At 37.5% G+C, this 19,064-nt stretch overlaps 1 protein-coding gene across 1 annotated transcript in view; it reads right to left on the bottom strand.

Moving 5' to 3' along the window:
- LOC117302717 (dynein heavy chain 3, axonemal-like) overlaps positions 1-19,064 on the bottom strand; it is an 89,931-nt gene that overhangs the window by 37,287 nt on the left and 33,580 nt on the right. The window contains exons 30-41 of the mRNA XM_033786722.1: positions 17,832-18,033; positions 12,831-13,069; positions 11,103-11,252; positions 10,417-10,636; positions 9,327-9,590; positions 8,531-8,622; positions 7,171-7,209; positions 3,720-3,801; positions 2,778-2,916; positions 1,863-2,053; positions 695-790; positions 23-214 (exon numbers count right to left, since the gene is read on the bottom strand). Of these exons, the coding sequence (XP_033642613.1) occupies positions 23-214; positions 695-790; positions 1,863-2,053; positions 2,778-2,916; positions 3,720-3,801; positions 7,171-7,209; positions 8,531-8,622; positions 9,327-9,590; positions 10,417-10,636; positions 11,103-11,252; positions 12,831-13,069; positions 17,832-18,033 (1,906 nt within the window). The remainder of the gene's footprint in view (positions 1-22; positions 215-694; positions 791-1,862; positions 2,054-2,777; positions 2,917-3,719; positions 3,802-7,170; positions 7,210-8,530; positions 8,623-9,326; positions 9,591-10,416; positions 10,637-11,102; positions 11,253-12,830; positions 13,070-17,831; positions 18,034-19,064) is intronic.

Genomic DNA, 19,064 nt, shown 5'->3' with positions numbered 1-19,064 from the left:
CTCATGTTACAGTGACATTTACCTTAAACCAGTCGATTGTACAGCAGTTAATGAGTGATGGGAACATACGAATGCGATTCCTGAATGCATCACCAATGGGACTGAAGGCAAGGACCATGTGAAGGTTACGCCGAACCCTCCCAACAAACTTATTGTACATGTTGAGTGGAGTCATCTCAACCTTGGCATTCTCTGAGATGGCAAGCTGTTGCATCTGGAAGATAATGGAATGGGATCATATAATTTTACCCGGTCCCAATGCCTTAAAGCCTGTAAGCACACAAGCTTGCTAAGCACAGAAAAAACCTTACTTAGCAGGTATAGGTCATCAGCTGACATTCCGTTTAAGTTGTTGCTACTGGTACCCCACTGAATTATAATAGCTGGATTTATTTGATGCCAAATTACCAAAGGATGCAAAGCACTTAAGCAAGAAAGAGAAAGACTCATGTTATGGGGACAACCAACTACAAGTTAGGAAACAAAGAAATTTACCAAGCAATATTTTCAGCAAAAAAGCTTTACGGAAACATCTCATAAGAGTAAAACTATGTGAACCTAAGGATAGCTCATGAAATGAGCCATAGGTGCATAAACTATAAAAGTTGACAGCTCATCTAAAATTTTGCAGCATCAAACCCCTTTAAAGAACAAAAACGCTTTAGAAATTTGTTGAATTTGGCTGACAGTTTACCTTCTCAATGATTTCCAGTCTGTCTTCATTCTCAAAGAGGTTTGGAATGTCTCCGGTATTTAGAATCATGTTGATGTCCTCAAGGAAAGATTCATCCTGAAAAGAAGATACAAAAATCCACATACAAAAGTAAGTTGTCTGTTTAAATTGGGGTCACAGATAATTAGACAAAGTCTACACCCCGTTCACAGTTGGTCATACTACGCTGAAGTATTGTAAATATTATATTTGAGCAGTATACTCTTTGGGCTCAAAGATCAAATTAAGTTTTGTGATGCATCCATTTCCAAGTAGATAAATTGGAGAAAAAAGTCTCTAATCTTGTGTTAAAATGGTGTAAGATGTCAATGTATAAGATACTCATTGGACAAGATCTCATTGGACAGCCTAAACATAAAGGTCTGTAAATTCCAAAGAGGAATTTGTGTGCCAGTCAAAAGGTCGAATTAGATATCATCAAAATTCCAGAATGAAGTGACAATTCTTTGTAGAAAAAAATGCACAGACTGTATAATCTTAAAAGTGACGCTATCTACAGTTTTTGGATTTTGACAAATGTTTCATTTGAAGGGTTTCAAACATTTTAACATTTTGTCACCATATTCATTAGGACTCTATCAATTGGAAAATAAGTGAATCACAAAACTGAACTTGACCTTGGATCCCGTCTTTAAATAATATCTAGTGAGGCGAATAAAACAGTGAGACTCAGTAAGACTTTTTCCCTTTTATTAGAGTTGTACTAAAACATTTATTGACTAGAGTGGGATTCGAACCAACGACCTCCGGATTAACGTGCCGGCGCTCTACCAACTGAGCTATGTAGCCCTATATTGGCGGTGTCCCTATTTTGTCAATATCATTGTTCAGGGGTGCCAGTCAGAAGCCATACAACCGTTAACTGCCGTGTAGCCAGGGATCACACCCAAATTACGATACAACCTGGGAAGCGGCAGCTACATAGGGGACCACCTTAAGGGGATGCGACTTTTCGATTCAGATATCAATATAAACCACAAGGGAAACTGACTGGGTAAATTTGTAAATGATTTTTGGGGTTGAACAAAAAATTTACTAGAGTGGGATTCGAACCAACGACCTCCGGATTAACGTGCCGGCACTCTACCTAAAACATTTATAAGTATATCTGTTACGGATTGAAGCGTACTTTAATCTGATGGTCCCCAAACAAGAAGACGACTGAAGCTCCTTCATCCCCAGCTTTCCTTAGCAATCTCCTCAGGTCATCCTTCCAATCAGCTACTGTGTAATTCTTGGTAATTTCAATAGAGAAGAGATCATAAACAGCAATGAAGGCTGCTAGCCTGGCTGCACTCTGACGACCACTACCTCCAATGCCTAGAAACAATAACAAGAGGATAGGTCATGGGTTTGAATGCCACCAGAGTAATATGCCTGTAATTTTTTTCACAGAACATTGTCTATGGTATCCAATGTAAAGATCGTGGATGTAAAGAGCTGTACATAGGGGAAACTAAACAGATATTTGCTAAGCGTATGTACCAACACAGACGGGCTAGCTCTGGTTGTGGAGACTCCGCTGTCTTTACGCACCTAATTACTTCAAACCCCTCATTTAGTGAGGGTGTTGTCATCTTGGACAGAGAGGCAAGATGGTTTGAAAGAGGGGTGAAAGAGGCGATCTACGTAAAGAGAGAGGGACCATCGCTAAACAGAGGAGGGGGTCCGCGCCATAACTTGGCGGGGGCATATACATGTTAAGAAGATCCCTTGACGTCTGCACGGTTCAGTGACCCCGAAACAGGTCACCAACCTTTTGCCGCTAGAACATCAGCCGGACTGACGATGCACCCAAGATAGGTTGTGAAACTGTCGTCAGTCACAAAATAGTAAGTCCAGTTGTGCAGTTTATAACAATTTTCAATATAATAGTTACCTAGATGACGGAGAATAATCATAAATATAACTACTAATCTATAGTTATCACTACTCTGATAAAAATAAATAAATAGGTGATACTAGTTACCGGTGAGTGTTTTCTAGTAAGAAAACTTTCTTGTGCTAATTTTTGTGCTGTAGATGACTAGCTTGAATAACTTACCCACTAGTAGTGCATGACCATTCGGTTGCTTGAGGACACGGCTGATTCTAGAGATGTGTTCAATGGCAAATTGGAACATGACTAGATCCATGGGTGCCTTGCTCATCAGGTTGTACTCCTCTAAATACTTCTCTATGGACTGAGGAAGGAAACAAAGAATGTTATTGAAGAAAAAAATGTTTTAAAAAGCTGAATGCATGAATGGGGTTTCAGGTATGATATTTGAAGATTTTTAGTTCTAGTACGAGGGCTGACCTACGTGTAGGCATTAATAAACCTTTAAGGCTATTCAATCACCGCCTTTATTTATTTTTCTTAAGGGCAAAAAAATGTGAAATCAGAAAGTGCGTGTATATGAAATACTATGCATGGGATTTATGAATACACAGAAGCTTCTTCCATCATGCAAAAATCTAACCGTGAGATCCAACAAATATTCTCTTCATTGCGAAAAGGGGACTGTTCAACCCCCCAAAAAATACAAGTATTGAAGCCTATCAATACAGGATTGCAAACAGGAGACAGAAAAATCTACTGCAACTCATGGCTGAAGTTCAGTTTTATTCACTTGTAATGCCATTTCACTATTTCTGAGAGTTGTAAGGGGTCTCACAAACGCCTGTAGTTGAGCTATGATGACCTGTCATTGTTATATTTCTATTTAGTCGTCATCTTTTGTAGATGTATTTATGTACCCCTGTATTGCAGTTTCCTAATTCATATTTTCGTCTGTTAAGTTTTTTAACGCATCTTTTTCGTCTTGTTATGCCTCATTTTTCAGTTTTGTACGAAATGAACGAACGAACGAACGAACAAATGAACAAACGAACAAACGAACAAACGAACAAACGAACGAACGAACGAACGAACGAACAAACAAACGAACGAACAAACGAACAAATTAATTACATATTTAATTAATTAAGACATAATTCTTCTTACCTCCCTCAGTGCTTCCATGTCTCTGATCTCATCGTACAATCTCTCCTCTTCACTTGATGTCAGATAATCACCAAAGAACAGGCTGAGATGTTTAACAATTTAAATATAAAAACCAATAAAAACGGAATCTCAGGAGAATCACAGAGTACAGTGAAAATTACAACTTACAGATCAGAGAAGGATATTTCAGAACAAGAACTCTTTGGTTGAATTTTGTCTTACTTGGTGCGTTTGATTTGATTTGATTTGAAATGGTTTGTTGTATAATAAAATGGCACTTGCAGCTAAAGCTAAATGTAAATTGTGGTAAAATTACAAAGAATTTAGTGTACAAATTTGTATTTAACAGCACCAACCTTTTAACAAATTAAAACAGAAAATGTATAGTTTAGTTTCATTTAGTACAACCTTAAGAGAAAATTTAATTGAATAAAATTTTAAAAGTTTGAATATCCTCAAAAGGAATGAAAGTAATGCAGAAAAAAGAGAAGACAAAAATTAAATCAGAAAATGTAAAGTTTGGTTTCGTTTAGTACAACCTTCATAGAAAATTTAATTTAATAAAATTTTAAAATGTGAAATATCCTCAAAAGGAATGAGAGTACTGCAGAAATTGAAAGTCGATCGTCTGACACAAAATACCACCTAATAATCATACATGTAAGTGCATTTATATAGTGCTTTATACTGGTGTTTTTAAGCTTTTAAACTGAGTCTCTAAGAGAGATTTTCAAACGGCACTTAGATCGAAGAAGCCAGTGCTTCCTGTGAAAAATAAATGTTAAACTCAACAAACAAATAAAATCCAAAGAGGTAAAATCACTCCATAAAGGGAGACAAACCATTAAGTGCAGAACAAAAAAGGTTAGTTTTTAGATAAACGGTGCACAATCTGTGTTAGTAAGAAATAGTCTTAAGGAAAATTGAGTGTTTTTTTAGAGAAACAAAAGTGCAAAAAGGGATAAAACATGGTGAATTTTAGTGAAAAATAATTGGTGGAGTGTAATGTTACAAAATTAAAAACCTTGAAAGTGTCTAATGACCTCCTTGGTCTAGAAATATAACTTCCAGGATGTTACATTTTTAATGAATTGTAAATCTCACTACAGTAGGCAAACTATTTAGAGTTTTGGACACAATATGGCTAAGTAAATTCTCAACATGTTGGATATTTGATTTGATGGCAAACATGTATCTTTGATAAAAGGCAAAACATTTCTGATATCACTGGCCTGTTTTAAAAAAACGCAAATGACCATTTTCCAAGTTGAATTCAGTTGAAAAACAAAAATTCAAACAGAAGAGAGATTGAAATGTTCATCTTACATCAAGTTATTAATGAGAGAAAAAAGAAACAAAATGTAGATGTCGTGTTTCTGATATTGTTATTTGGTAATTTTACTCAACCCAGTGCTTGCAAATGAAGGAAAATAAATCGGTGTTTAATATTTATTTGTGTACTAATTATTTGCATATAACTCATTTGATGAAACTCATAGAAGTACTTAGAATAGAAGTATATACTTTGTACAGAGACACTGATTATAATAATAATAATAATAATAATAATAATAATAATAATAATAATAATAATAATAATAATAATAATAATAATAATAATAATAATAATAATAATAATAATAATAATAATAATAATTCGTAAGATTTGGCAGGTAAAGGTAAAAGTAGTCCCCGTGGTGGTTGGAGCACTTGGCACCATTCCCAAAGCACTGGGGAAACATCTAGATGAAATAGGGACAAATGTGAGGGTAGATCTGTTACAGAAGGCAGCGCTTTTGGGAACAGCGAGGATCCTGAGAAAGACCCTTGAGATCTAAGGCTACGGGACGTAGCCCGGCTCGAGGAGTTACCGGCACAAAGGAAAATGAGATCTTTCTTTTGCATGCTGTGATAAAATGAAATAATAATAATAATAATAATAATAATAATAATAATAATAATAATAATAATAATAATAAGACTTGTAATGCGGACGTATCCACCCTGCTGGGTGTTCAAGGCGCAGTAAAAAAACAAAACAAAAAAACCCAAAGAGAAACACAATAAGTTTGAAGATTTAAGTGCACATTAGTCAATGCAAGAGTTAGGACAGTTAGTATACACATAATGAATGTTTATGAGTGCAATGGTGCGAATATGTTCATGAGTTGAAAGATGGAATGTTCTATTTAACGAGGCGGAGCCGAGTTGAATGGAACATTCCAGCTTTCAACGAATGAACATATTCGCACCATTGCACGAATGAAAAACATTCATTATTTGTTTTATATAACATCCAAGTAGAACTTTGTCATTTTGATTGAAAGAAACAACTTTCAAAACAAACAATTTCAACTGTAGAAGCCGAATGCTAGTAATTTTACTATGCCTTCTTGCAGTAACACCTGCTGCGTTACCAAAGACACGCGCACGCAGTGATGTTTTTACTCAGCTTTTTCGTTCCATCCGAAAAGTACCATTGCACGCTGGCAGCGTGCCAGCGTGCAATGGTACTTTTCGGATGGAACGAAAAAGCACGGCGAGTGACTCAGCGTGCAATGGTACTTTTATTTGCTATCACGTGACGGACAATCCTCCAATCAAATGGCAAGGATCTGCTTGGGTGTTATATAATACAAGATAGTGAGTGTCATGGTCCTATTATGGAGATAGAAATACAGAGTTGATTTTTGACAGGCACCTTGCATAATTTGTCCAAAGCTCCAACAGCACCGTCAGGTCATAGCGACACCTATCATCGACTGAGTGATGTGCATGTTGCATACAAACAATGGCAGCGTATTTGCCATTACGCCTCGCAAATACCAAATACCATAAAATGTGCCATTGCCATTTGCCATTATTTGTATTTCCCATTTTGCAAGGGGTCTGTGGGGACCAAGTCTGCTCAGTGCAACAAACAAATCTCTTGGTCTCAAATTGTTGAAAATCAGATTTTACCATAAGCAAAGACTGTCATCCCGTTTTTCTATTTTGAAAATTTTAATATTTACCATTGTCTATTATCACCAAATTTTTGAATTTCTCCCAAAACAAGAAACTTCAGAGATGAATTTAATAAAGTGAAGTTTTGAAAATGACTGAGAATTACTGTCTTGGTTCATGGGGTGGGGGAGAAAGGGGTGTGGGTAGGTAGTGCTGCAGAGAAGAACAGGGCTGCAAGAAGGGGTTAGTGTAGTCATATAAAATAAAAGACAATATTGTCAGATAGGTAATCAGGTGGGTTGTTAGGTAGTGAGGGTGGGAGAACCAGTCAATGCTGTTAGCAGGGGTTAGTGTAATGTGGTCCACATAGAATCATTATTAGCAAACACTCTCCCAACTAGGGTACACTGATACCCAGATCAGGGTATGAATGACCCCCGATTGGGAGACTCTTGGGTAACAATGACACTATCCTGTATTAGTGTGCAAGGCGTTAATAAGCTACCTTCTCATGTCCTCAGAGCGTAACTCCTTAGATTCGCCGCTACTCAACGAAAAAAAACAGACAAACAAACAAAATGTAGGAATCAAAAAGTCAGGGAGGTTCCGGGAGCAGGTATGATCGAAGCATCATTATGAGGATTAATTTTAACACGACGTACATTTCTAGAACATTTATTTGTGGTTGATAACATGCTACTGCTTTTGTTGAAGTCTACAAATGATGATGATTTAAGGGTAAGATTTCTAAAGTAGTGGTTATTTTCGGTGATGCATCTCTTAAACTACTTTACTATTAGTGGGGCAGATAGGTGAATATTTAGGGGAGTTGTGCCTTTGATGAAACAAGTGTGGGTTATGGCACATAGTCAGAGTATGTCATGAGAAATATGTTTGGCTATAGGTCCAATACAGATATAAATTCTGAAAAATATAGTTAGTACGTACAATTTTTTTTAAGTTGTCTAAATGGCTGCCATTGCTTGTTATTCTAACTATATTTTTTTCAAAGGACAATTTTCCAAGGCCCTATAGCCAAATATCTTTCTCATATGAACTGACTGTGTGCCAAACTCAATGCTTGTGATATCGAAGGCATAATCCCATCAATCATCAACCCTACTGAACTATTGATGGATTATTAATTATTGACTACCGATATGGGACATTAACTGGTTAATTCGGAGGTCGCTGCTTCAAATCCCTCTCTAGTAAAATTTTCTTTGTTCCAACTCCAAATCACTTAAAATTTACCCAGTCAGTTTTCCTTGTGGTTTATTATTTGAAATGGGACATTAACTGCTTACATTACTGAACAACTACAGCCCGGTTCATACTTCCTGTGAATGGGAATGGGAAGCAAATGTTGACGACACAAATTTGCAACGAATAATTCGCAGCAGTTCAACTCTGCTCAACTCACTTACGAATATTGCTGCGAAAGGAGGGTTGTGACGTCAAATTCGGATTCACCGGGTAGAACTGGGCTTAAGTCCTATCATACATACAAATGAAGTTTGCATGACAATTTAAGCTTCACTGATAGTTAATCAATTCTAATTAATGCCAGGCCACCAATAAAGCAATCCAAAAGCAAATGAGGGTTGTCATTTTATGAGGCAATGCGTTTTGTAAACACAGCAGCATTTTGCATGATAGAGTAATTTGAATAAAGGCTTATAAACAATTGCTAAATAATCAAATATACTTTCACATGAAGTAAGAACCAATCTTTAAGCCTCATTTGGCTGTAGAGGAATTGACAAATGTCACAAGAGCAAACTTGCAAGGTTAATGGCTGCTTGGAAGCATTTATCCTTGATAGGCGATAAATTAATTGCTCTTTTGAACAGTAAGTTTCTTACCTTCTGATGTTAGCGTCTGTGACATGCTTCCCAGTGTAGAGATGGTTGAATATCGTATTCATCTTTTCCTTGAATTGCCCTTGAACAACATTCTAAAAAAAAAAATCAATCAAATTATTCAGATAACTGAGTTATTTAATACATTATACAACATTACAGGTTGATGAGTAGTAAATGAGTTGTCAGTTTACCACATCAGACTCAGTTGAATGTGATTAAATTGGCAGTTTAGTGACTTCAAGCCACTTGGCGGAGTCCTCATTGAGGTCTTTGGTGTTATGAAGCCAGGGCAGTCACGAATGATGGTTTATGGCTGCCACACTGACACAAATTTGAGCTACATGTAGCTCCGATGTTATGGAGAAGAACAACAAAATATGGCCCCAGCCAGTTCTAGGGGATACGGATAAGGCAGTCCAGCTAGATATTTGGTTTCTTTGAAAACAATAACAATTGTATTGAGTACAAGGGCTTGCCTATATGTATTTATGGTATGGACCCCTTGCAGGCACGTCACACGCGGCGACTGCGCCACCACTTTGGTGGGCACATAGGTTTTGTTTAAGTGCAAACTCTGCGTCACGCACAGTGACATAGCCTACCAGTATGGCACATCCCAGATTATTTTGATGATGACGTCAGGTGAATTGGGTCAATAGGCTTGAATTGATTTTTCAGGCTAATTAATCACAGTTTTTCTGAATTATCTCAGGGCAAAAAAAATCTGAAAACAGACTCAAGTAGGAGGAATATCATGCCTGATAAGGGATCAAGAGAAATCTATGACAGTCCCCACCTTGATAATCTTAAAGAACTTCTCTCGATCCTCATCATCCACCAGTCTGTCATAGAAGACTCGATACACCTCATGGACCCACAGTCTGATCAGCTTATTCTCTGCCTCCTTGCTCTCTGGCATGGACTTGGGTTTCAACAGGAGGATGCCCTGGACGACGCGGGCAAAGTCTCGCAGGTTGAAGACGTAGTGAGACTTGGACGGGGTCGGTAGGAAGTTGGAGATGGATTGGGTATAGACGTCTGTAGTTGCACATACCATAATCTAAAGCGGGATGAGGAATAGCATGCGATGGTTTTGTTGATTAACAAGTTTGGTAATTTTGAAATGATGGACTTTGTTCATGTACATTAGAGTAGACTGTGCAAGTCTTGCCTGTTTTTGAACATTTTGGGGAACATTGCGTTCATATCTCATCTTGAGTTCATAGGCTCATAAGGTCATTAATTGCAATATCATTTCCGCAAAATTGTGTGTAACAACCTTTTGATGATTTTATCAAAAGGTTGTTGCATGAAATGCGCATACACTTGAAAAAAAAAGAAATAAAAATCAACAAAGAAATGTCTTACTTAGAAAGTCAACGCTTCTTTATGCAAACAATTACTTGGGAGCCTGCTCTAGATCAATAAACCTCATTTAAGGTGAGTTCCAAAATATGCAAAACCAATTTGATTTAATAACCGCCCTAACGACCTTATAGTTCTGAGCTGGATGTATCTTCATTACTTAATAGCATAATAACAAATTCACACAGTTAAACAAGTAGTACGCTTTTGTTTATCCTGGCCGTCTTAGAATGGATTGTTGTCCCTTCCTCTTCCTTACTCCACATCCCGTACCTGTCCTGTACCCTTTTGTCTAATCCCCCTCCTCTAGTTACCCTGTATTTAAGTTACCTTTTTTGAATCCTAATACTGGAAACTTGCGCAGTTAGTTTCATGATCCCCTTGTTATCAAGAAATCTCTTAGATCAAACTGACCAACTCATTCAAAGATGAAAGATGAAGCCCATTGTCTTGTGGACTCAAGCCCAGTATGGATATAAGCACAACCAACTAAATAAGAAACAGTGCCGATCAGTGCGTACCCTTGAGAACCTCTTGAGGCTGGTCTGGAATCCCTGGTCAAAATGCCAATCCATGATGGGACTGAAGATGCTGTTCATTGTCTTCTCATCAAATGAATCTAGAGTGATGATGTTGAAGTGACGTAGGAACCGTGGGGTGATAGTGTTCCTGCCACCCCCTGGTGGACCCATGGCTGAGACCATCAGTAAGTCCACTAGACGTAGTACACTCGTGTCCTTCCTACAGTTCATGATCAAGAAAGTTTGTGTATTATAAGACTGAAGGCAGTGTACACTAACAATACACAAAATTTGACATGGTATTCTGGTCAGCATAATTTGGATGTGCTTAGCTACTTTTTGTGTATAAGCAGCTTTTTTTTTATTAAGGCTTCAAGAAAGACTGCTTGGGTCAAAATTTCAGGCCATTAACTATTTTTTGCTTTTATACCACAGGTCCTTTTGGTTGGTAAGTTGTTTGAAACAGCTAATTTTATTTCTCATATTTTATTGTGCTTAGCTAGTTGTTGTGCTTATTAAGCAAAAGCAATTTTGTTGTGCTTTGCTACTTTTTGTGCTAGCAGTACTCTGGAATTTGGTTGTGTTTAACTGTGCATTTTCAAAATTACTTACTAAGCCCTAGTCAAAACCTAAGTCAAAACCAGGGTAAAAAAATGGGCCCTATGATAATTGCTGTGTCAACTCACCTGTCGAACCAGTACCCATGATCAATCCACTGTCTGAGTAGCTCTACAGGAGGTTGGGCACCATACTTCTCCTTAGCAGGCATGTTGAGGTCATCAACAAATACTATCAATTTCTTGCCGATTGCTGGACCATAAACCCCCTTCCTCCTCCTTGTAAAAGATGCAAGCAGAAGTTAAAGTTGTTATCGGTTTAAAATCCAAAAAATTACTAGCCTAAATCTGAAAGCTTACAAATGTTCCTACCAGTACTTCCAGAGTAATAATATCTCTGAATACTGTCAAGGTTGATGAAACAGCAACTGAAATAAGCCCAATGTGAAAGAGCACAAAATCTCTGACAAACCTTACTAATTCTTTGATTTATTAAATTCATCACATTTAATCCACGATCCATAGAAAAAGGATTCCTTTTTTATGCTTTCTGAACTACCATATTGACAAAGGAACAATAGACCGATCCAGTAGGCTCCGCCCATGACGCACATGTGAGCAAGAACACGTGGGGCTCTCCAATGCCTTTCTGCACAACTCTGCCGCGCGTGCCAATCTACGCGCACGCATGTCGGACCTTATTTGTCGGACCTTCGTTGCATTGTGATTGTGATTGATCAGCAGAGTGTGGGTTCGAATCCCCAGCCGTGACACTTGTGTCCTTAAGCAAGACAATTAACCATTGCTTCGTCCTTCGGATGGGACGTAAAGCCGTTGGTCCCATGTGTTGTGTAACGCATGTAAAAGAACCCAGTGCACTTTTCGAAAAGAGAAGGGGTTCGCCCCAGTGTTCCTGGCTGTGGCTGCTGTATGCGCCGTAGCACCTTGTAAACCATTATAAGGTGCTAAATAATAGGGTCTCATAATTCATGACTGCAATAACCTATCTTTCTGAAAGTTTGTATATACTCAGCGCCTCGAGTACCTTGTTTGGTAGATACGTGCGCTATATAAGACTTCGATATTATTATTATTATTATTAATGGGGCGGAGCTTAGTGGATCGGTCTATTGCAATAACACCCTTCTCACTTCCTCTTATCCAAGACAACGAAATAAAAAAAAGTGCAAAGCCACAATCATGGGTACACATTTCTTTTGTGTCCATTTTATGAAAAACAGTTTGAAAACCAGTGATCTTTAGTAGCAGCTATTGCAACGTTATTTATACATCAATTAAAGGAACGTTACAGAATTGGTAAGAAACAAAAATCGTGAAGATCACAGATTTACATTAAACTTACATGGTCTAATGATGAGGATAGTTGAAAACATGCATCCCTTGAAATATTTCTGTCTGAAATGTCATATTTGATGAGAAATAAATAATCCAACTTCGCGTTTGGAGTTTATCGCTCAGTGAGCGTTTTATTCACTTTTATTTTTGGCACCGATGCAATGTAAAATTTGTAATCAGTTTTTCACTATTATCTCGTGACCCAGATGGCCGATCGATCTCAAACTTCTACAGGTTTGTCAGTTAATGTATATGGTTGATTACATAAAGTGCTTACACTGCCAGCAACTGTTTTGTTAGCAAAAACCAATTCTGTAATGTCCCTTTAACCATAGAGTAATGCTTTAACAGTCGCTGTGTCAATGATGAAGTCAATTTAAAGTTTGTCAAACACAAGTCTTCAGTATCTACCCGTTGTTCATTTGGTGTCTTTGTAACAAATTACCTGTGATTGTGGCTATGCACAAAATCATACATAGAATAATAAATAAAAACTCTCACCTATCAAGTTTGGCCATAATGATATCTTGCGTCTGATTGGCTGAAGTCTGAGCGGAGAAGTTAATATTATTCGGGATGTAGTGTCCCTTCGCCAGCTCCAAGAGAAATGCATTGGTGATGGCCGACTTGCCCGTGCCTGTGGGTCCCACGAACAATAGAGGGCGCTCTTGGGAAACAAACTTGCGTAGAAAGTACAGTTGGCGTTCCGTCTCGACTGTTCTTATTATTAGCTCGTTAATCTAGAAAGTAAAATATTTGGTCACAAACATTCTGCATCAAAGTTTTGTTTGATATCTACAAAGAATGATTTACAAATAATTAAAATCTATACAATTTTAAAAAGTACTTGAAATGTTGGAGTTAATGTCAATGATTAAGTTAATATAAACATGCCCAAATTCATGCAAATCCCAAAAGCATGCGCACAGACCAATGTGAAAAACATGCATGATGATGGAAGACTTTACTTTATAGATAGTTCCCAAAAGACGCCATCTTTACGCGCAACTTTGTTTTGGGCTAGTTTTTCTACGCAGCGGAGTGGTTCATTGAGCAATCACACACAGAATTTGATAAAACTCTCTCGTAATGCGAGCGCTATTGACACAAAATGTAAATTTTTGATTTGCCCGTATAGGTGGCCACCATAGGTAGAAGCATCATGTGGGAACTATCTAAAGGCTAGTGAAACAGAAGAGCCAAAAGTATTCCTATTGGAGAAGTTAGTTCACCATGAAGAGATATGACACCCCTCTCTTATTGAACATCATTTAAAGTTCCAAACACACTATGATTGATAGAGAAGATGTGAACAAGAGCATGAATTAAATGTTGGCCTAATTGTGAGTGTAATTGAAAAGCAAACCATACTACTATTCATTCAGAGATCTGACCTAAATAGTTGCAAATAGTTGAGTACAGTTTAAAGACATTGGACACTATTGGTAATTGTCAAAGGCCAGTCTTGGTGTATCTCAACATATGCACAAAATAACAAATCTGTGAAAATTTGAGCTCAATTGGTCGTCGAAGTTGCGAGATAATAATGGAAGGAAAAAACAACCTTGCCACACGAAGTTGTGTGCTTTCAGATGCTTGATTTCGAGACCTCAAATTCTAAACTTGAGGTCTCGAAATCAAATTCGTGGAAAATTACTTTTTTCTCGAAAACTTTGTCACTTCAGAGGGAGCAGTTTCTCAGAATGTTTTATACTATCAACAACTCCCCATTACTCGTTAACAAGTAAGGTTTTATGCTGATAATTATTTTGAGTAATTACCAATAGTGTCCACTGCCTATAAGTTCCTCTATGGTCCAAGTGAGGCAGATCCTTAGTAGTAAATTTTTGATGCATTAAAAACAGTTAATAATCACCTTCATGCCAAATATTAACAAAAGCAAATTGTTGTGCTTTACTAATTACAGACACTTGAGAAAATGTCCAGATGCATGTGCAAGTTGACAATGCATTTTCATTTTTCATTGTTATGTCATTCACCTGCTTACAAGAGACACCAGCAAAGTAGCCTGCCTTTTGCTTTGTCAAATAGTCAGCAATGGTAAGAAATATTTTGTACTTCCTGTATGATTTCCATTTTATAGCACTGCTAACCGTAATCACATGAAAAGAAGTGCTAACCTTCCGGTATTTACTTTATGAATGCAAGATGATGGTGACATGCAAGCTGGCCCCCTAATTTTCTTGCTAACCTGTGACAGTGAAGATAGTCTACCCTTAAGCAAATATTTTCAGCTAAAGTTAGCACAAACAGTTACTTTCTGTTCAGCAGCGCTATGAAATTGGCCCCTAGTGTTACGTGTTTAGAAAAATAACCACTCTAAACAAACTACTGGAAAAGAATGTAAGACATGATAACCTTTAATGAGTGAATAATAGTCCCAGGCATGCAACTGTCAACATAAGAGGAAAGTGCCAGGCACACCAAGGCTTTAATATTTTTTTCTTCAATTTTCAAACGCACTGATGAGAAACCAAAATGATAAAATCAACTGAAAAATTGCATGCCTGCAATCCAGGTGACTAATAAATAAAATCTATACAGAACCATATTTGAAAAAGAATTTTTTTTTAAGGTTTATTTTCATTCAATAACAATCATTTTGAGGTTTGAAATGTAAACTTAATGGTGTTTGAAAAGTCCGTTTTGTCATTTTTATTAAGTATTTTTTTTTGGGGCATCCGGTATCCCCTAAATTTTGCTTGGAGTTATTCAGCATTCATGCATAGTACTTGGAAGGTCACAGTATGGTATCTGATGGTAACCCATGAAAATGTAACCCCATAACCAAACAGAACAATGGGTGCCCGTCTATGATTGCTGCCTTACCATAACCTTGAAGTCATTATCGTTCTGGTAGGTGATGATTAGTGGCGTAGAGGGCAGACGTTAAATCAAACAAATCCAAGTCAGAAGCATGCAGCAAGCAAACACAAAATTGAGCAAATCAAAGACATGATGACATTGATGATTGCGATATGGTAAAGTAGAGGGGCTGTTTCTTAAAATCCACAAAAAGGGAAAGCAAAATACTTCACAAAAAGCTTTTTTTAAACTAAGCTGAAACCTACATAGGATTTGAGGCATTGCATGGTGAGGTATCAATGTATATTTGGTTTGCGGTAATACCATGTGTGTACATGTATCTACCTGCCAGGTAGAGTTTGTTCTTAGAGAACTACCGCTGAGTAGATGTTTGGAAGTTCGGGAGACTTCTCAGTTCTGAAAAGAACTGTCCTGCTTTTTAACTGTTTTACCCGGACGGATGGTATAGAAAATAGGCTGGGACTACTACTTTAGCTTAAAGGACCTTGATTAACTGTACTACCACTGAGTCAGTTCTTAAAATGGTCTGAAATGTTACGACTAGCTTGCTTTAGCTGAAACCTCATCAAAAAAGAGGTGATTGAACAAACAAGGAAAATAATTGGTCACTATGTCATACATTTCTGTTGTTCTTTCCTTTGTCCCAAAATTCTTTGCAGAACAGAAGAATTCTCTGAGACCAATTGTTCATACTGTGTTTCACACACACTGCATGTAGGCAATTTCACACAATTCAGATCCAAAATGGCAATTATTTGTGAGTACTTTGAGCTGAACACATTGATCTTTTTTAAGTTGGTAATCTTTGGTAAGACAATTCTTAAAACATAGAAGACGTGCTCAAAGACTTGCATTTTGCTTCAAATAGCTCAATGCATTCCGTATAATTACCAGTCTGTGTCAAGTTGAAACGGTTTACTTAGTGGTAGACTCGTTATAGCTTTCTCAAACAGGATAAATTCTGGTTACAGAAAAATTAAGAAATTCAAGACTGAGAAAAACTTGCATAAGCCCAACTCATACTTCCTGTGAATAAGGAAGTGAATTTGACGCAACACATTCACAACTAACAATTCACAAGAGTTGGGATGTGCTCTGATTGTGCCCAACATTAACGGAGAAAACAGAGCTGTGACACACGGTTCAGTGCCGTGTTGAAATGTTGCAGTGTGAAATGGGTTCACAAGTTAACACGTGTCGAACCCGTGTCCAACACGGAGATTTTCGAAGTGTGAAAAGGCCTTTAGTCATCCTCTTGACTTTGGTTATAAATCAGAGATAATGATCATAACATTCCCTTCGCATGAAGCACTCTCAGGAAGTATAAACTGGGCTTTGATGTTGTGTAGAAAACAAAGCCTATGGTTTCTCATCGAGTGTAATGCATATTGATCAGTTAGGTGCAATATAGTGATTCAAACAAAAGCTTAGAATGAGTGATTGTGCAATTACCTTACAGTGCTGTTAATAATAGGTGCAGACACACACAGCATACATACAGCCATCAGTGCAGTAGAGTGGGTTGGGATGGTGGTGGGTGAAGGGTGCAAAAGCATGATCAGTGCAAACACATAAAGCATGTCAAAATAGTGCAAACAAATAAATAGCTTTTAACATACAGGAGATGGGCCACCTGGTGTGAACACCAACATCATTTGTAAAGAAAACCTCTACTTCCCAATAACTGAAGAATAAACTCTAAAAATTTCTCTAAAATTGCAAACTTAGTTTCTTCTTTTAAGCCAATTTAATAACAAGATAATATATTTTGGCAAAAAACACCAAAAACATCTTACAGCCTTCAAGAAGGAATCAGCTCGGGTCGAAACGTCAGGCTGTTCACTAATTTCTTTCGCATTTTTAAACCATAGATCCTTTTGGTTGGCAGTTTGCAAAAGCTAATCTAATTTCTTTTAATAATATATGCAATCTCTCATCTGGATCTCACACCAAAAAAAAAACAAGGAAAAAAACACAAACTCCTAGGAGTCTGAATTTCTTCCTCAATGAATAAATATATCAAGATGAAAAAAACTGAATGATTTAAGCAGCAGCATGATAGAAAAAATCCAAAAAACCTCGGCCCATTTATTTTAAGACACCATGCACAGGTTAAGCACACATTAACCACCACAGCAAACACATGCTCCGTAAAATTAGCAATGTTAAAAGAAAAAATTGCATTGAAATAAAAGCAAGGAGTGATTTATAAGGAGGTACATGTCAAATCTTACAGTTAGTCCTAGGGGTCAGTATTGGGTTATACTTTTAGCTTAAGTCCTATTCTACTTTGGTTCTCACTGCTTTACAGTTTGTGTCCGGACATTGGTGCTTGACATGGGACATGGTGCAACCCTCCTTATGTGTCTTCTGTTTTTGTTTTTCTTGGGGTGTTTTTAGCGGGGGAGGGGGTTTACTTCTGAACAAGAGGAAAATAGTGTCGTAAAATATGGGAACATTGGAGGAGAACACCTTTGCCCCATATAGGGTATGTCATATACCCAGAGGGTAGGTACCCAGACTAAATTAGTTGTAAAAGGTCTCTTTAAAAACCATAGTAAAAAATCAAAGTGAATCAAACTAGAATTGAATGGCCATTATACTTCTTTTCGGAGAACAGTGTGAAGAATTTGCTAATTCCGTTTCCTGTCCTACCTTGGCCTTGGCCCCGATGTCAGTTGATGTTACCATGGTTTCCCATCGATGCCAAGATCCGTATCTCTTCCTGATGTAGACATACTCATACACCGAGCCTCGCTTTGGGATCAGGAGGTTACGAGCAAACTTCAGGTCCTTTGGTCTTGGGTGCTTGCCGGTGGTGTCCATGTCGCATAGCTGCTTGAAAAACTCACTGAAACTGTTGGTGGGAGGAGATTTGTATAATGCAAGTGAGTATCATGGGAGTGGGAATACACCACTTCAATAGGAGACTTTTGGGACGCTTGGTGGCAGCAGACTTACCAGGTAAATTCCATTGTTCTCGGTAATGTGCACATGCTCAAAACTACGTAAACAATGGAAATTTACCTGGTAGGTCTGCTGCCACCTAGCGTTCCAAAGTCTTCCATTCAATTCAATTCGATTCAATTCATCAACATTTATTTCTACCAAGGATAGTTTACTTTAGAAAAAAAACGAAATAATGAAACTAATATGTGGAGGTATTAAACAGAAAGCCGAAGCTTATAAACGGAATGCCTGAAACACAAACCAAAAATATATATTTAAATGCAATAGCCACCATCTTTGATATCAATCAGAGGAAACATGTGTGTACGCAGTGCGCATCATGACTCTCAGCCAATGATACCGTCAATGATCTCAGTGAGGAGATTGTACATGTGGTCTATAAAAAGTCCATGGAAAGTGCAACCAAGAGTTTCCTTGATGGGGTATCTGCTTTTCATTCCGTGCTTTATCAACCAATTGAAAAAAGGGTTCCACAAACTTGCTAAGCACAGAAAAATCTTGCAAAAATCTTGTTCAGCTGGAACAGGTTTACAGCCAAAATTTCATAGAGTTAGAATTGTTGCCACTGGTTCCCAAATCATTTATTGCTTAACAATGAAATTTACAACGTTGCAGCTATAGTTAGTCCACAGAGAAAACACAATGTGTTCACACGATGACCATTTCACATTGTGACCACTCCCAGACTATGAAAACTGTGTGAAATATGTGTGGTTTAAACATAGTTGGTCCACACAGAAAACACACTGAGATCACACTAATAATAATAATAATAATAATAATAATATAAGACTATGAAAACTGTGTGAAATATGTGTGATTTGAATATATTGGAACCAACTATGTTAAAACTATTTTTAAATCACACATTATTCACACAGTTTTTATAGTGTGGGAGTGGTCACTTTGTGAAATGGT

The sequence above is a fragment of the Asterias rubens genome, chromosome 2, assembly GCF_902459465.1.
Source record: "Asterias rubens chromosome 2, eAstRub1.3, whole genome shotgun sequence".
NCBI classification, from domain to species: Eukaryota; Metazoa; Echinodermata; class Asteroidea; order Forcipulatida; family Asteriidae; genus Asterias; species Asterias rubens.
Note: the sequence above shows the minus strand (reverse complement) of the source record. Positions and strands in the feature narration are given on the sequence as shown.